Source organism: Rhinichthys klamathensis, unplaced genomic scaffold (genome assembly GCF_029890125.1).
Source record: "Rhinichthys klamathensis goyatoka isolate OS25496 unplaced genomic scaffold, OSU_Roscu_1.1 h1tg000110l_1, whole genome shotgun sequence".
Taxonomy (NCBI): Eukaryota; Metazoa; Chordata; class Actinopteri; order Cypriniformes; family Leuciscidae; genus Rhinichthys; species Rhinichthys klamathensis.
Window position 1 is genome coordinate 2,473,147 of NW_026606648.1, and position 18,923 is coordinate 2,492,069.

At 37.8% G+C, this 18,923-nt stretch overlaps 1 protein-coding gene across 2 annotated transcripts in view; it reads right to left on the reverse strand.

Annotated features, from left to right (window-relative positions):
• Positions 1–18,923, reverse strand: part of stau2 (staufen double-stranded RNA binding protein 2) — a 123,505-nt gene that overhangs the window by 20,608 nt on the left and 83,974 nt on the right. For both annotated transcript variants that reach the window (XM_056254143.1, XM_056254142.1), the window contains one exon: positions 16,864–16,977. In XM_056254143.1, the coding sequence (XP_056110118.1) occupies positions 16,864–16,977 (114 nt within the window). The remainder of the gene's footprint in view (positions 1–16,863; positions 16,978–18,923) is intronic.

Consider the following 18,923-nt stretch of genomic DNA (forward strand, 5'->3'; position numbering starts at 1 on the left):
GGATTGCTTGTATCAAAGAGGCTGGCCACTCGAGGGATCTGACGTATAGTTGGAATCCTGGCACTTTTGGACCCATGTGCCTTGGACTTGATGAATGTATAACATGTGCCTGATTGGACTATTAGTTTAAGTGACGCGTATGTATTTCAGAGCATTCGCATGTTGTTCGAGGAAACCGAGTCGTGTTTTCGTAATGGTGATGTCAGAGGCTCTGATTACATAAGAGGAGGTGTGCAAATAATGGAGTTTCATAGGAAATCCTTAAATGCGGCATGCTGAGTTAATTACAGAAATGTCAGTGTGTTTCCCTGGGAAACAAAGAGAAAGTATGTCTGTGAGAGACTGTCCTATATCTGGAATAAAATAGGACTCATTTTGAAGTTAATTTTGTTTAATAAATTAATGTTCGGGAAAATTCAGTAAGGCATTAAGTTGATCAAAAGTGAAAGCAAAGTCATTTATAATGTTACAACGGATTTTCATTAAAAATAAATGCTGTTCGTTAATAAATAAACATTTTATTCATCAAAGAATCATTGGGGGGGAGTGGGGAAATCACAGTTTCCACAAAAATGTAAAGCAGCTGTTGATGTTTTCAACAATGATAATAATAAATAAATAATAATAATTTGAGCACCAAATCAGCATATAAGAATGATTTCTGAAGGATCATGTGACACTGAAAGACTGGAGTCATATTGCCGTTTTAAACTTTTTAATAAAAAAACGGTAACGCTTTACAATACAGTCCATTAGTTCACATTAGTTAACTACCTTAGCTATTAACTAAGAAGGAACAATACTTCTACAGCATTTATTAATCTTAGGTAATATTAATTTCAACATTTACTAATACATTGTTAAAATCAAAGGTTGTATTTGTTAACATTAGTTAATGCACTGTGAACTAATAACATGAACAAACAATGAACAACTGTATTTTTATTAACTAACATTAACAAAGATTAATGAATACTGTAACAAATGTATTGCTCATTGTTAGTTAATTCATTAACTATTATCAAATGAATCTTATTATAAAGTGTTACCTCAAAAAATATTACAGACCCCAATCTTTCATTCGTTCGCAGATAAAGTTTGCAGTATATATTTTTTTTTCAATCCGGTTACCAAACTTTTGTAACTGGGTTGCATGTCAAATACAGTTTATACTGTAGGAAGTTAGCAGTGGACAAACACATATTTCCTATAATTTATTTGTTTTTTTATTATAAAGTAACAAGGTTGATCTAGCAAATGCAGATACTAAAAAATTGAAAGAGAATGGAATAAGATTATTTAATAAATACATCAAAATAATGTTGCTTCTTGGGTGTCACATATTATTGAATTGTTACATTTTTTCTAACATGGGAAAAATCATGTTGAAACCAGACTGGGTGATTTTTTTTTTATAAATTACATTTTTGGTAATCATATTATTGTTTTTGGGTAATTAAAAGATTATCTAAAAATGGTCCAATTGTATGATTTTACTTTCTGGCTACAGTCCAATAAAATCATTGCACTGACAGTAAAAAAAAAAAAAAAAAATGAAGCAGATAATAAATTCCCAGAATTCTCTGTGCAGGACATGATTCTTTAAATACCACGCTCTGCAGGTTACATGTCTTCCTGAAGCCCCGCGACTCCCGTACCAGAAGCTCTTTAAAAGGAGGGGAAAGTCATCAAATTCATTGCGATCTGAGTTTACAGGCACCCTCACACGTTTTTACAACCTAGCAAACAGACAGTAAACACCAGGTAATGCAATTTAACACATGATTAGGACGGAGCTAATTAGATCGTAGACAGTAAAACTAAGAGGGGAGTCGTAAAAGAGTGGAGCGCAAGACGAACAAAGCGCCTCAAACAAAAGAGCCGAAGATTCCTGCAGCTGAGCCCATCATGCAACAGAGCAGACAAGGTCTTCTCTCCCTATCCTCTTTCGCCTGTCGTTCTTTCTTCTTTTCTCCTATCAGAGGTCAGGGGATTAATGGAGGACCTTGTGGCCTTCTGCAGCCTCTGAAAACATTTTCTTGCCCACTGGCTTCTTATAAATCAATGCACTTGTCTTTTCATCCCGCAAATCTCATTTCAAAGTCACATCCCGTTATCCTCGCAAGGCTACACGTCTAGACTCTTAAGTTATGGGGACTGCATGAAAAAGAGGGAGTTTCAAGATCTTTGAGAAGAATATTTTTACAATGCGCCCACTTTGAATAGGAAACCTTGACGTTATGCAGAGCTGTTTCATTCAAGGTTGGCATCCTGGTTCCAGGCATTGAGTACTTGTCGTTATGGAGATTGTCTGGATAATGCTGCAGCATTATCAGACGCAGTGCAAAAATTGCAATGACACATGATTTAGTTAAATTAATACAACTTCATGCATTTCTAAATATCATCTACTTGTGTTGATTGCGGCTCTTTTCTCGATGAATGGAGACTAGGGCCGTTGGTCCATACAATTTATGCACGATATTCCAAGACCTCTGAAGCCATTGCGACAGCTTTGTGTGATGATCAGTCACAAATTTAATTAAAATGTAAAGTAAATAAAATTAAAATGTCAAATATAATTACATCTTGTAATGTGTAGCCAAATGTGGCTCTTATAATGAGCCAAATGTGGCTCTTATAATATAGTTCAAGTTTTACAGACAATGTTTATGATTTTTTTTTTTGTTGCTTTACTTTACTTTACTTTATTGTTTATTTTTACAGGGACAATGCACAATTAAAAGTAATTGCACCAGAGTTAGCTAAAAGCTCATTTACATCTGTTGTCCCTTTATTTGTCATTTGAGACTAAACAAAATTGTGACAGCCTAGATGCTGATAAACTTTTATTATGTGGCTAGTACATGAATCATCATTCTTGAATGACTAGGAATGTCAAAAGAACCGCATTTATCTGAAATAAAATTTTTGGTCACACTTTAGTTTAGGGTCCAATTCTCACTAGTATTAACTAGTTGCTTATTAGCATGCATGCATATTACTAGGATATTGGCTGTTTATTAGTACTTATAAAGCACATATTAATGCCTTATTCTGCATGACCATATTCAACATCCCTTACCCAATACCTAAACTTAACAACTGACTTGCTAACTATAATAAGCAGTAATTAGGAGTTTATTGAAGCAAAAGTCATAGTTAATAGTTAGTTAATAGTGAGAATTGGACCCTAAAAAGTGTGGCCAAAATGTTTTGTTTACAAGTGTTCCTGTCACTTTTAATCAATTTAAAGCATCCTCCCTGAATGAAGGTATAAATTTCTTTAAAAAAAAAAACGTACCCCAAACTTTTGAAGGGTAGTGCATTACAATTTTTAACACACTAACAGATCAAATGTCACTATCTACCAGCAATCTGTGTTTATCACACAACTGCACATAATCAACCTTCACTTTCAGTTTCTAAACCTGAAAAACAAATGTCATATTATGACATTAACAGTGCCATCGTCAATTTTGCTATATGATTTGTCCGTGTGTTCCTTCTGTCTAATCTATGCACATGAGAGTAGAGGAAGATGTGATAGGACCACGCAGGCAGAGTTTCCTTTTCCAATCAGAAAATGCAAAGGGTATATTAATCTGACATATAGAACCTGTCATGCATTTCTGAACACTTCCTCTGGCACGTACATCTCCGAAATACCAGCGACAAAAGGCAGCCCACATCTGTAATAATAATAATCTCTCTGAAAAAAAAGAAATACTGAAATAAAAGGAAAGCGTTGTCTTAATAACTATATGGATCCTGACAACATTGGGGCAACTCATCAAGCTCCTTGTCCTAAGACATACCAGACACACACACACACACACACACAAAAAAGCCTGTTGTTTGCTTTAGCAGCAGGAGTGTGTGACACCTCGGTCGTAATCCGCATTAACCCCTGGTGCACTCGTTGTTCACGGGAATTTCATGATGTCTGAAAGATGAGAGGGGGTTCCAGACAGACAGAAAAACACTCTCAAATTGCTCCTCTCATTTCCATTAGATAAGTCTGATTAAGGTGCTTATAATTGATTGGGCAACTAATGAACCCCTGCTAAGAAATCCACAATCCTCATCGTGAGGTCTGCAGGACAAAAGAACATGTTCGCTCACTCGTCCGTCAGTGGCTCGCTAAAAGCAAACGTATCCTCTCGTTCTGAGGCTTTAAACAAGACTGTCACTTAAGACACTGAGCGTAAGTAATAGTCCATAATTTGGGCAAAGACATCCCTTAATTACAGGTTGTCAAAAAAGATTTTTTTAAATGAATAAATCAACACATCTCGGGATAGTGTTTCCTACTACTCGCGGTTAATTGCGCAACAATGAGTTTCATTGTCTAGTATATGCTTACAATTCCCCTCTGAAAGTTTGTTCTCAGGAGAAGCGCTCTGCGATGATTAATGTAGAACAGCTCTTAACCGCAAGACGCGTGTCACATATCAAGTTAAGGGAGGATCTCAGTCCCTGGGTTTTGCACTAAAGCGTAACTAAGAAAGCAGACAAAGGATAGGGTTTGTTTCAGGGAAGGAATCTCTAAATGTCAGTGGTAGTTTGCTTCTGACTCAGTCTTTCAGTGCCGCTGTGACAGCGATCGAGAAAACTGGAATCAAGAGACTATTTCAGGTCTGCAGATTGGGTTGTGCGTGAAACCCAGTCGTTCCCATGCGCTTGTAAATGTAGTTTTATAAAGCTCTCCTTCCTTTCACCTTGAGAATACAGAAGAGCGATGACTACTGCGGTTATACAAGGAACCCTGAGAAAAGGATTCATAAAGGAAAAATATGTACAAAAGACGTGTGGGCGTAAGTCACAAAACATGTCCTGTTGTAGTTATATATATTTTTGTTTTGTAACAGTATTTTAGTGCTAATTAAGCACACTTTATCCATACATTCACTATTGAGCATTGTTAATACCATTACTCTTAATATTCTTTTTCGCTCATAAAATATAGATTTTTTTTCAAATAAAAGGCTGTACAGCAAATACTTTTACATATTCTTTACACTACGGTAATAAGGATGTTTTATTTATTTACATTTTTTATTTTATTCTGCAAGGATGCATTAAATTGATCAAAACTGACAGTCAAGACATTTACAAAGTTACAAAAGAGTTCCGCATCAAATACTGTATAAGCTGTTCTATTTATCAAAGAATCCTAAAACAAATGTTTAGGTTTCCACAAAAATATTAAGCGGCACAACTGTTTTCAAAACTGATAATAGAAAGAAATATTTCTTGATCACCAAATCAGCATATAAGAATGATTTTTGAAGGATCATGTGACACTGAAGAGTAATGGAGTAATGATGCTGAAAATTCAGATTTGCCATCATAGGAATAAATTGCTTATTTAAAAAGAAATATTGTACTGTTATTTTGACCATATAAATGTAGCATTGGAGAGCATAAGAGACTTTCAAAAACAGAAAAAAATACCCCAAAATTTCAAACGCACCTGTATATTTATACAAACATATATTTATATATTGGATATTATTGCAAATATATTCAATAATGTACACTTCATTTTCTTCCAAAATATCATCTCTTATTTTTTCCTTTTAATTTTGCGGTAAAATCTCACATCGGCATGTTCTTAATAGGTTTCATGAGATTCACTCGTCTATTCATTTCAAAGGGACCAAACAGAATGAATTGATGAACTGATAATCACAGCCCACTTTGCAGTTTGGGCAAACAATAAATTCACACACACCTCCCCAAATAACACTAATCAATAGCCATTGGCAAAACACTGTGCTCTGTTGGCACCAAGGTGCTAATGAATGTAGCACTTAGCAAGGGTGCGAAAAAACAGCAGCTTCGTGTCAGAAGAACTCAATAGAGGTGTTGTGGTCTGAAATAATCATTTTACCACTAACACCCACATATGCAATGAACTTGCAGATAAGGCAAGCATATGTTCTCACTCTGCTACTAAGCCTTTGTTTTGTTTTGCTCCTTGAAGAATAAACAAAAGCTTTTTAACAAAGATTAACAAACGGAAAACGAAAACCAGTTTTGACGTGAGCTGACAAAATCCACCAAGCTCAAGTCAACAAACATTCCTCACAACTTTGGTCTATGGGTATGACGAACAGATTTTTTTATAGGCTAACTCAACAAATAGATTAGATAAAATGGGTTAATTCAATAAAAACGTCTTTTTTTTTTTTTTTTTTAAAGGAGCCCTTCAGTATTTGGTGCGTGGGATCGCTTGGAATCAAGGCTGCATAAATGTTTAAAATGAGCTCTATTTAAATGGTAATACTTGTAAAACATGACACAAATATGGTCATTTCATCTTGGTGAATCAGAGCCAAACCGACTGAATTATACTCATTGCACAACTCAACACCAGAGCAAACTTGTGTGCGAAAGAAATCTCAGAGGGATTAAAATCTTGTGGCTTTGAAAAATCGAGTGGGAAGCACGACTCTGGCACCGTAGTTAACTCCAATGAGTCTGGCACTTAAGAGTCCATCAAGGTGCTAATGCCCTATTATCAAACCCTTTGTGTTTGGAGAGGCCTCTTTAGGTATCAACAAGTTGCCCTTAATGTGCAAGTTCATGTTTAGATTAGTGGCCCGACAATCGTATCCTCTGGCAGGCCGATTCAAAGCTTGTTGAGGGATGGGCATTTGAGGGGGGTCAGCGAGGGGAAAAGAAAAGACGTTTCCCTCCCCTTCACCCTATCATCTCTTGACGCTTCGTTTGAGGTCCCCCGCATTCTAATACGCCCAACTTTGAAAGTCGTTTCCTAAGAAAAACAGATGACAGACACGCAAGGGTGAGTGATGGTGCAATGGAAGGGCTTTGTTTTCTCACCAAAGCCCGCGGCTGCTGGTGCGACGGGCCGTCAGGGGGGTCTCGATGGGACGGTTTGAGACAGCGACGTTCAAAGACAGGCTAATGGGGTCTCGCCGCAGTGTGGGACCGCTTGACAAATGGGTGCTGATCAACCCGCTACCTCCTGCTGAAAGCAGGGGCTGCAAAAAAGGGTAAAAGTCGCCTCTAGGATGGTGGGCTTTGGGGGATGTAGAGAGAAAAGGGACTGGTATCACTAAACCGCGACCCCACGTTATCATTATTCGTTTTCACCCCGACACGTTGCAAGCAGTGATGATAAGAGCTGACATTCGACCCGGACGACTTATGAATGTCCAAAAGCAGAAGAGATGAATGAGCAACGTTTAATGACCCTAAAAATCTTAAACTCTTCATTAAAAGGAGGGATTGACTATAATAAAAGTGGAGAAACCCATTGAAGTCCTATTTGATTCACTACTCAGTGGATTAACCTATAGAAAATTGAGTCATTTATCTCAAAAATGCACCCGTCCCAATATAACAACCTCATGTGATTCCACACACAAGTCTTTCAGTGTGACCAGTCTAAGGTCAGTGAAAATCCAGCTGCTTCTATTAGGCAAGAAACTGCAGGAAACGTTCTGGGGGAAACCACATGACAGGCTCCAACACAATACCAACTTTAAGAACTTTTTGTGTGTGTGTGTGTGTGTACATATGTAGATGCCCATTTAAAAATATCTGCATAAATAGACAGAACAGCTCTTATTATTAGACATGTATGCACTTTCTTGTTATTCTTATCATTAACATGTATGGAATAGTTAGCTCTTTTTAGTGTTTAAACTTCAAAAGTTAGATTTTTTAAATAAATTATTTTATTCAGCATGGATGCATTACATTGATAAAAGACATTTATAATGTTACAAAAGATTTCTATTAAAAAAAACTTTTGATTCACCAAAGAACCCTGAAAACATAAATGTATCAAGGTTTCCACAAAATATTAAGCGGCACACCTGTTTTCATAAGCACAAAATATTTCTTAAGCACAAAATCATCATATTAGAATGATTTCTGAAGGATCATGTGACACTGAAGACTGGAGTAATGACGCTGAGAATTCAACTTACCCATTGCAAGAATAAATCACATTTTAAACTATATGAAAATAGAAAGCAGTTTTTAAAAATATTATAATATTGTACAATATTACTGTTTTACCGTATTTCTGATCAAATAAATGCACCCTTAAAACAATAAAACATCCTTCTGACCACAAACATTTGAATGGTAGTGTATAATTTTAGAAAGCCACAGCTTCAGTTGATTTGTGCTAAAGAAATCTTAAAGATAAAAATATTATTAATTTGTTGTAGTGTAGCGCAATAGCGGAGCAAAAATTCCACAATACGTCTATATTAGAATGTGTTGGATAACCCTTCCCAAACCATGTCTGTTATAATTTAGAATTGAATTTTCCCAAAGCCTTTATAATATTGAACGGGTTGAGCCCATTTTTAACATACCCAAAGATCAGCTAAAAACATCATACTATTTTACTACTATATTTTGTCAATTATTTTTCAAACCTATAAATGAACTTCTCTCATCATGCCATTCATTTAACAGGCTTATGCTTGGTGGAAAAAATAATCCTCTTCAAAAAAATAATCCTCCTCCAAACAATGAAGATTAGGCAAGGCCCTTTTGGTTGTGTTTTTACGTAAACGGATTTCCTACAGGTGCCGTTGTAGGAGACACAGACATTATGCAAGGCTTAGTCCGTGTCAAAGGGAGAAGTCGAGAACAGCTGCCGAGTTGAGTAACATGCCGAGACCCCTGACAGAGGCGGCCTGCTGTACTAACGTCTCCAGCCCTGGGCCGGAGAAGACTTCAAACGGCCCAGCACCCGGCGGGAGATCTTCTGAAGATGTACACAGCAGCCTCTCGCCCATGAATCAGGCCTGTCAATAGCTGCCCATCCTCTCAACAGGTGTCCGAATTGTCGCACAATCACTTTCTCCTCGCCTGACATAATGAAAGAGCCGTTTTCCAACAAGAGGAAAGCGTTCTCACCATGAACGAGTTTTCTGTTGCAAACAAACAAGCACATAATGAAAGATACAAGATCCAAGGGCTACAATTAATTGCTCGAGAACAATGTCTCAGCTCTGTTAGGAAGTGAAGATGCCAGGAGAAATGTCTCAGAGTCTTTCCAGTTATGTGGGGGGGAAAAGCAACAACAACTAGCCTTTAAGAACTTTACATGGTTTTTATGCTTCCCCGCAGACTGAACTGAAACGATCTGGCTGAAGCTTTAAATGGAGAGTTCACCCAAAAATTAAAACTTGAAAAACTCTGTGCAACACAAAAGATAGAAAAAAAATATTTGTCCATACAATAAAAATGTTTTGGACATCACTGACTTTCATTGTATGGACAAAAAACAGTATCTTTGGGTTTAGAACGACATGAGAGTGAGTAAATGATGACGAAAATGTCATTTTGGGAGAACTAACCCTTTCATCTAAGCCAACTCTAGTGCTCTTGCTCTAGTCTAAATGTTAGGGTGTTCAGGCAATTTTTAGTTTTATAACCTTTTGTCAGAATGCGTCTTTTCTAAATGTCTTTGAAATAAATGTCACTTTGTTTGTTTGATATTTTGTTAAAAAGACCAACAAGTATAAAAATAGACGATCGATAGATAGATAGATAGATAGATAGATAGATAGATAGATAGATAGATAGATAGATAGATAGATAGATAGATAGATAGATAGATAGATAGATAGATAGATAGATAGATAGATAGATAGATAGATAGATAGATAGATAGATAGATAGATAGATAGATAGATAGATAGATAGATAGATAGATAGATAGGATCTTCTGGTCTCGGACAGTCAGCCCTTAGTCTTCATTTTAGAGCTTCAGAATCTGCCAACTTCAGATCTCCTCTGATGTATGAGGTTGCACTATTCCCAGGACTCAGCTTGAAGGCTGGATGCAAAGGCTCTTGGGAAAAGAGCAGCCAGCTGAGCACAGCGTGCACACGCAGCAGCAGCCAAATTCGCCCTGTCACATTCGATTTCAGGGCCTCCATGTTGTATAAGCAACACCTCGTGCAGGGGCTCTGTGAGCTCCCCGCTTTGACATGTTTGTTGCCGCTGTGGGCTGACACTTATGTTACTTCAGCTCTGTAGAACATGGACAATTTAAAGGCCTTAACAAGCCAAAAATGGACACGGTGTTCCTGGAATCAAACACTCTGGGATCAACATGCTGGACCAGTTCAAGCAACTTTTCAAGTACTATTGGCACTAATGGCAACATTAAAATCGACTCGCAGAATCAAAACCTACAAAAAAAGACATTCAGAGCCAAGAGAGATGTGCATCTTAGTATGTATTTTGGGCTCCAGTGAGTTCGGAGTGAATGCTAACATATGTTGGGCAGATGGCATTACGTGGCTGGCACAGGGTCGGCGGGGGCGCTCAGCTGTATATCTAAGACGCCCAGGCCCTCCAGGAATGCACATGGATGGCCAAGGATCAAGGCAGGAGGGGTGTCAGGCTATAGGGGCTCGAGGCCTTCTCTGGCAGTGAGAAAGAGCAGGGCCCTGGGCCCTGTGAACTGACAGGCTCTGCAGGAGCTAGGAAAGTGCAGGAGCAACTCTACACGCTTCTCCGCAGGACTCTGTCAATTCTACCAATGAGTTAGTGTCAAAAAGTGACTATGGGGAAACATCAAGTAGATTACAGCCACTCTATGTTCAACATCCTAATGCTGTCTGTGAAATATATGATACAAAACAAAGTGTGGTTGGTTTAAAGGGGTCATATAATGCCATTTTTGTACAAGCTAATATGATTCTTTAGGGTCTAAATTAAAAGTTTGTAATATACTTTAATTAAAAATTCTCATTAGTGTTGAAAGAAAACAGTTATTTTACCTGGTCAAAAACAGCTCTGTTTTCAGCACGCCGTTTCAGTGTATATGACTTTAAATGATCATGAGCTTTGCTCACCCTGCCCCTCTGTTCTGTGCGTACACCGTTTGTAACACAATAACACAATAACCATAACGCGTTGTTCATTATAAAGTGGGATTATGAATTATATTGAGAACGTCGTACATAGAAAACATGCCGTAATGTACCCTGAGTGTAAACCTTAGACTCATTCATCGTGAAGCGTGCAAGCGATTTGCAAAGATATAAATATTAATATAACTATTAATATAAAGGTTAATAAAACGTTACACTCACTTCAGTTGTTCTAGAGGTTCAGCAGGAACACGAATAGCTGGTACCGATTCTGATTCAGGAGTAGCTTCTTAGCAAAACCAGCTTTATACTGATCCTCGTTTATAAAGCAGTCTGCTGAGAAATGATTCGCGCAAACATGAGACCATTGACGTTGCTCGTGGGGAATATTCCCTTCGAAAACAAAACTCAGCCACTGCGTCTTCAGCGGTTCGGATTTGGGAACATTAAAATGACTGCTGTGTTCGTTATTACACCCAAGAACAGAACACCACAATCGCTTAGACACCATTCTGCTCATAGACAGTGCTCCAGCATATCAACAATGACCGCGCCGGTCCGCGCAGACTATGATTGACAGCTCGCTCACGAGCGAGGGCGGGTCTGTGTTGAAACCCGGCTGTCAATCAACAATCGCGGGAGGGGCGTGCAACCGTGTGACGTCACACGGTCGAACGGCTCGATTTGAGGCAGGGGAAAACATATAAGGAGATTAAAACAAAAACACTGGATGGATTTTTATCATTATATGATGGTTGTGTACAGACACTGCCAACACACATTTCAGTACAATCAACTTGAGAAAGTGCATGTACCATTATATGACCCCTTTAAGAAGCTAAATCAAGAAGACAAATCAATTATGATGGATTAATAAAATGTAACGCACTGATAGACTCTTCTCTTGTGCACTGATAATCTTATACTGTAATCTCCAGGAAAGAGTTATCAATGGACCCCATGACATTCCCACTGGCTACATACAGTAGGCTAGTTAGTGAGATAAGAGAGTCCATCTGAACAACCCCCAGCACACGTGCCTCAACCCACATGCATCACAAACCCCATCCGTATACATGTGAGGTTGATTTCTCAACCTTGATCACGCATATCCGTTCATATTGAAGTTATAACTGACAGCACTGAACTTTCCCTGAAATAATTTAAGGTAAACCGGGGCTAGTTGTCACATCTCAGTTGCTATAAGGTTTAAAAGTCAAAATTACACAAATGTGTTTTCTACAGCAGTGATTTAGCATGTTGGTTAGAAATCTCTAGTTTAAAACCCTCTAAAATCAGAAAAACTTTTGTTGTGAATTGTCCTGCAAACAAAAATGTAATATAATTATTAAAAAACATAATAATAATAATAATAAATCAAAATAGCATTCATTATTATTATTATTATTATTTAGTAGTAGTATATACATTTTCTACAATTGGCAAATGCAAATATACTAGTTATATTTCAATTATATATTATAATTCTATACATTTATTATTATTATATAATATAATTAGTGCTGTTAAATCAATAATCGCGATTAAGCGCATCTAACATAAAAGTTTGTGTGTGTACTGTGTATATATGTATATACGAGTGTGTGTATAAAATATATTATACATGATGATGATGATTATTATTAAGTAATAGTAGTAGTATAGATATACATTATCCATTAATACACAAATTATATTTTATACAATTGTATACATTTATATTATTTGTAGGGCGAAATTCGGCGAACCAATCCTGAACTATGGAAGAAAAGCATAACTATTCCAACAGTAAATGAAATGAAAAAGAAGACTTCAAAGACTTTAAACTGGTTTTTGATTGATTTGATACACATTTTCAAAATCTCAGCATAGTTGAGACCAACTCGTCTGTTACAAATAAAGATCAGTGTGTAAGTCCATTGTAATTTCGGTCGGAAGTCCATTTAGACAAAATTACTATGTTTTGCTGGTTTAGTACTTTGAACATTACAAATTCCCCCATTACAAGTGACAACACCTCCCGCTATTGGGGCATGTTGTCACAGAAAGTCACCATTTGTTTCCTATAAAGAAATCTTTCAAAAAATAACCCTGAGAAATATTCAATGCAGTAAAAATTGTTAAAACTAAACCCACTCTACCACAAACTCCACAGTGACAATGAAAGAGCCCTGTTCTTATTCTAGCTGAAGTGGACTATCGTTAGAAGCAATGACTGCAAACTGTGGGGCAGTGGAGCAACTTGGGCCAAAAAGTGTCACAATCCAGAACCACCCTGGGTTCATTGTTCTGACTCCTTTTGTGGCTGGACGCCACTGTACTAAGGAATCTGGAAAAGAAAGACTCCCTAACAGTCGGTCATGCACCAGTGCTTTTGGCAACAACAAGTCCATGGCCTATATTGCCTTCATTTTGCTCTGGCGGCTGTGTCCCCACAACAGAAATCCCTATTACTGGTTATAGAACGGGCTTTATTAGAGAGTGGAGCTTTGAAGGGCAGAACAAAAGAGTGTCCTATGTTTAGATTAGATAATGTAAGCAACCGCTTTTCTGCATGGATGACACTACACAATAAGCCACCTCATGAATACTAGCCAGTCCAGATCCTGGGGCTCTTTTTGTTTCATAATTACAGCAAGAAAAATGAAATAAGAAAACCTAATCAAATGCGGTCTGGTCTGTCACTAAATCACGCTTATCATTAACAATGGGAATAATGGCTGTGCGAGTTCTGATTGCCTGATCGTTGGCGGTGATAAAATCTTGAAGAGTGAGATTGCGCTGGTAAGTAACTGGCTGCGTATAGTAGGATATATCCAAGGAAACTCTGCAAACAAACAATGCAATAAAATATCTGTGCACAACATGTTCTCCCCAATGAATCTTCATAATGAACACCTCTTATTGACAGCACACTCCGTGATGCTTTCAGACCTGTCAGCACAAGGCTGACAATCGGTTTGCCATTTTCCCAATATTAGTTTTAATTTAATTAATTTTGTATTCCAACGCAATCAATGAATCGGCATGGAATACAGTCAACTGGCTAGAAAACCTGTGGGAAAATACCAGGCTGTTTAATAAATAGTTTCTCTAAAATCCTCTGTATCTGAAACTCATTTAACATTAATTTAGTTCACACGGACCATGTCTCAATGTCACTGTATCAGACCTAAAATATCAGTGGCATCTGCAAACAAAATGCTGCTAAAGTTTTTCAGAACATGCTTTCGCAATTTTTTTTATGACTTTCCTCCAAATGGCGTTAAAGTTGTCAAGAAATCAAAATGGACACTATTTAATTAGAGCAAATTATTAGTCTTGTGGTGAACCTAATCTTTAATCAAAATCTGAAACTTTGCTTCCGCTCTGGAATGGCGTTCCTTCTCTAATGATGTCAGTTTGATGGCTTGTGTAGATTATCCTAAACCACTCCCGTTCAAAATTCTGTTTAACTTGGAATTACGTAACAACACTGAAGTAAAGTCGGTTGCAACTTCTGGTTCACGGAGACTTTAAGGTGATTAGTGTAAACTTTTTTTAGTGGTCTGTGTCAGTCAGTCAATCAGACGAAGTCAGTCAGTCAGTCAGTCAGTCAGTCAGTCAGTCAGTCAGTCAGTCGACTGTATTCATCAGTCAGTCAACGAATACAGTCAGTCAGAGGAGATCCACACAGAAGGGGTCGAGCGCGGCAATGCAACGTCATTTGCTAACCGCCACAACAGGAAAAAGAGCAGCGCATGTGCGAATAACTTGAGCGCTTGAAAACAAAGTCCAGTGGACGCTGGATGTCTTTCTGTGCTCCTGGACAAAGGAGTATACTTTGAAAGGGTGTGCATGAAACTGAGGGGAATGTGGAATATTAAGTATAGGAGGGTTGGGCTTAAGCTTTGAAAGTTCAAATATAGTTTAAGTGGAGCAAATTGTAACACTACTAACGCGCAAGTTTTATTTTTCATTATTCTATTTATTTTGTACTTTTATAACACAAGATGCTTTTCAGTGCTGTAGCTGATTGTGACCGAAATACCTTTTGTTTTTTATCAGCCCTGCAAAAAAATATGACCTATGCAAGAGTGCATTCTGTTTACTGCTTAATACACTAAAGGAGGCTGTACTGTACCAACTACCTCAGTGGAGACTAAACGCTATTTGGAACAAACTGTAATTTGCACTACTGTCTGTACAAATTAAATGAAAAGAAACCCAGCTTTGGGCATCTGTTGCTTTTTCCATTAACACTTCAGTGTATGGTCCAATTCTCACGATTAACTAGTTGCTTATTAGCATGCAGTTTGCATTGCTGTTTATTAGTATGTATAAAGCACATATTAATGGCTTATTCTGCTTGAACATAGCCTGGGAAAACCCAGACAACTTCCGGCAAATTTAGATTTGCTCTGAAAGTTAGTCTGGCAAAGAGCTCATTCAAGCCCATTTCCAATCCGTCTAAATCGAGGCACTAAACAGAAACGTTGGGGTGGGCTTTACACGATGACGACAGCGCTGGGATTTTGAAGCAGATTTTGTAGCTTACATTACAAAGATGGATGCCGCCGTCGAACATCACTCGTTTGAATCAGCTATCGCGTCTGTTTTAAGCGATTTGAACGTTTCCTTTTTGTTAAAAACCGAGCAAAGAACAACACTCTGAGATGTTTCTCCGCCGCTCTGCATACGTCATCTCCTTCATCGCTCTGATTGGTTTTAGGGGTGTATTTACACCTGCCTTGTTTGGTTCGATTGAATCGAACTCTAGTTCGTTTCCCCCCTTGGTGCGGACCTTTTAGGCAGGTGTGAATACAGCAATCGAACTCGGGTGCGGACCAAACAACCGAACCGAGACCCAGCTGAAGAGGTGGTCTCGGTACGGTTCCAAACGAACTCTAGTACGGTTCGTTTACGGTGTGAACATGAACCGACCCAATTGCAAGAAAGCACTGCGCCTTTGAGTTAACAGGCTTCCGTAGTTGGAGATTTTGGCATAATGGTTTGTGTTATTGTTGTTCAAGTGCGAAAAAGAATTCCATTCCGGCGCGCTGTCTGGCCACACGATACTGTTGCGCGTCTTTCTGCGCGTCGTATGTGCATCATTGGAATGGAATGAATGAATGAGTGTGTGCATCAGGACATTCACATACAGAGCGTTCTCTTTAGTCTAATCGCGCATAGATGCAAAAAAAAGCTTATGCAGTTCATATAATGTAACGATAGTTACAATACAAGGATGATGCTGCGTTAAACTGGACAAACTTAATCGCAAGCGTTAACACTGACAGCACTTGTTAGCAGTATATACAATAAGAATCTCATTATTTGAATGTGTGAACATAGCCCCTCTCTATGAATGAAAACTTTATACCTTATCCGTCTTCTGCGCAGTTTCTTCATATTGCGTTTGTACAGAATAACACAAAATTAGTAAAATAACAAATATTGCAGTACGAAATATCTCCATGCTGAGCCTTTTTTGCACTTCCTGATTTCCCTACTTGAGAATCCTTGTCCAATGAATGGACGACCTTAGCACACGTGTGGTTTTGTTTACAAATTTTGGTTCACTTGCAAAAAGAGCAGTGTGAAAGCGAACCGTACCAAAAAAAAAATAGAAAAAAAATATTTGGTCCGGACCAAAGCAAGTGAACTATCGGACTTTCCTGGTGTGAATACACTGTAGGTCTATCCGCGACGTCCGTTGGTGACGCCCCTCTGGAAATGATTGGTCTATGACGCTTTGCCAGACCATAACTCAGTTACAACTGAGAATGGTCTGGTTTTAACCAGGCTAGCTTGAACATATTCTACATCCCTAAATCCTACCCAATACCTAAACTTAACAACTACCTTACTAGCTATTAATAAGCAGTAATTAGGTGACAGAAGTCATAGTAATAGTTAATAGAGAGAATTGGACCTTAATCTAAAGTGTGACCATTTTTAGAACAAACAATTAAACGACAGACAGACATTGCAGTTATATTACCTGGTCATGGCTAGCTGGAATGGAGCTCCCAATGCCGTGGAAAGTCATCTGCACAGGTGAGAGGGTCAGGTAGGTCATGAACTCTTTGTCAGTTTGCCGATCTGAGTATTGCACCTGCATGACACAAGAGAAGGCAAGGGAGTATTAAATATTACATGATGCAATTTACAGCATGTAATGCACTGCGGTTCTGACCTTGGAAAACATTTTGTGGGAAAAGTATGAACTGGATCCTCGGTCTTGGCTGTTGGTTTGTGCTCAGTTTTACTCAATAACCGCAGTGGTTTTAGATTTTAATCTTCATCCTTGTGAATGGCTCGCAATCTAGCTTTCTCAAGTGCGCTGATGGCAAGCGATATAGTGATTTAGAGCCGAGCTCTGGCCCCGTTTGGGGTTTCTGAGAACACCTCTGCATGTCAAACTCCACTCAGCAACACCCAAAGGATTTGTGTGTGTGTGTGTGTGTGTGTGTGTGTGTGTGTGTGTGTGTGTGTGTGTGTGTGTGTGTATGTAAGGATTTTGGACACTATACTGGGCCACTTTGATCATGTTATGCCTGACCTATATACATATCCAGGCCATTCTAAAGACTTTTTTACATGCAGAACGCACTGAACTAAAAAATAAATGGCTTTTTCAAGTTATTACTTGGATTTGGTAGATGCCTCAATGCCTCAATTTTGTTTTTGGGTGAACTATTGCTAAAAAAGCAATCTTATGTGGTCTTATTGTACAGGTTTTTTAAAAGTTTCAGTCGCTCTATGGGAAAACTGCATATGGCTGTCTGGATGACTGGATACAATGTGTGACTGACTGCTTCTGGAGAGCTCCTTAGCACAAGAAATATCTTGGACTAATTCTCATACATTTAAAGAAAAAAACCACAGAACATCTCGTCTGTCCTATCCTGTCCTGTTTAGAGTGATCTACTTTTAAATTATACACATGCAAATCTCCTCTGATGCATAGTTACAGACAAAAACAAACACAGTTGACAGTTGCAAAGCCCAAATGATGATCAGGCTAGTTGGTTTTTAACAGAGAACAGAGATACAAGTAGGGGAGAGTTGCTGTCATGTAGCCATATATTTAAACAGCACCCACTACATACTACTGAATACAAGGTCAATGCATAAAACTGAGAATCCTCAGGAGAAGAAAAACAGATCAATGACTGCAATTGCAGACTGAAGGAATCTCTCACTCCATGAACATGTGTTTATGTTTAGTCTTCAAGTGGTTTGATGGGCCAGATCCACGGGGCATTCCGCTGTGAAGTGTGTTTTAAAGACAATGTTAACAACACGGTTTGCAAAAAGCACAATGTGTGATTGGCGTTCACAGCTCCGGGAAACAGGAACTCCTGACATATACAAACATCTCGTGTCTGCTGAAGAGAAGAAACGATTGGCCACAGTGAGTTGGTTAATATTTCTGTTGTATTCTACACGAACAGATCGTTCTCGTCATCTTATTAGGGCTGTCATTTTAAAACAGCAATTTATTATTACGATTTTTCAAATCATGTTTCTCAGAAAATAATGTTAAATGCACAACATTGTAATTTAGTTGATTAATTAATCATCACATAATTAGTAACTGATTTGATTAAAATGTTTAACCAATAAACAACAATATTTTATTATATACTGTTTTATTATATAAAAATATAATCCTAATTATAACCATATTAATCTAATACAATATAGTGACACTATCAATTGTTTAATATAAGAATATAGATCTTTAAATATATATTTAAAATATTTGTATAAATTACCAAAACTTTGAACTTTGGAGAGCAAAATATATAGTTATATATATATATATATATTATATATGAACCATTTCGGAGAGCTAATATAGCTATTTCTTTATATATTTTACATCACCATTATGGAGCACAACACAACACCTGGACCAAATGAAATCCATTTCAACTTAATCTAATATGTTTGAGCTATAGAGCAAACATACACTGACTGTGTATCCGTTAGTGGTGCTGGGTTTGATTTAAAACTTTTCCAAATGCACTTAATTTTGGTGGAGTATCGTCACTT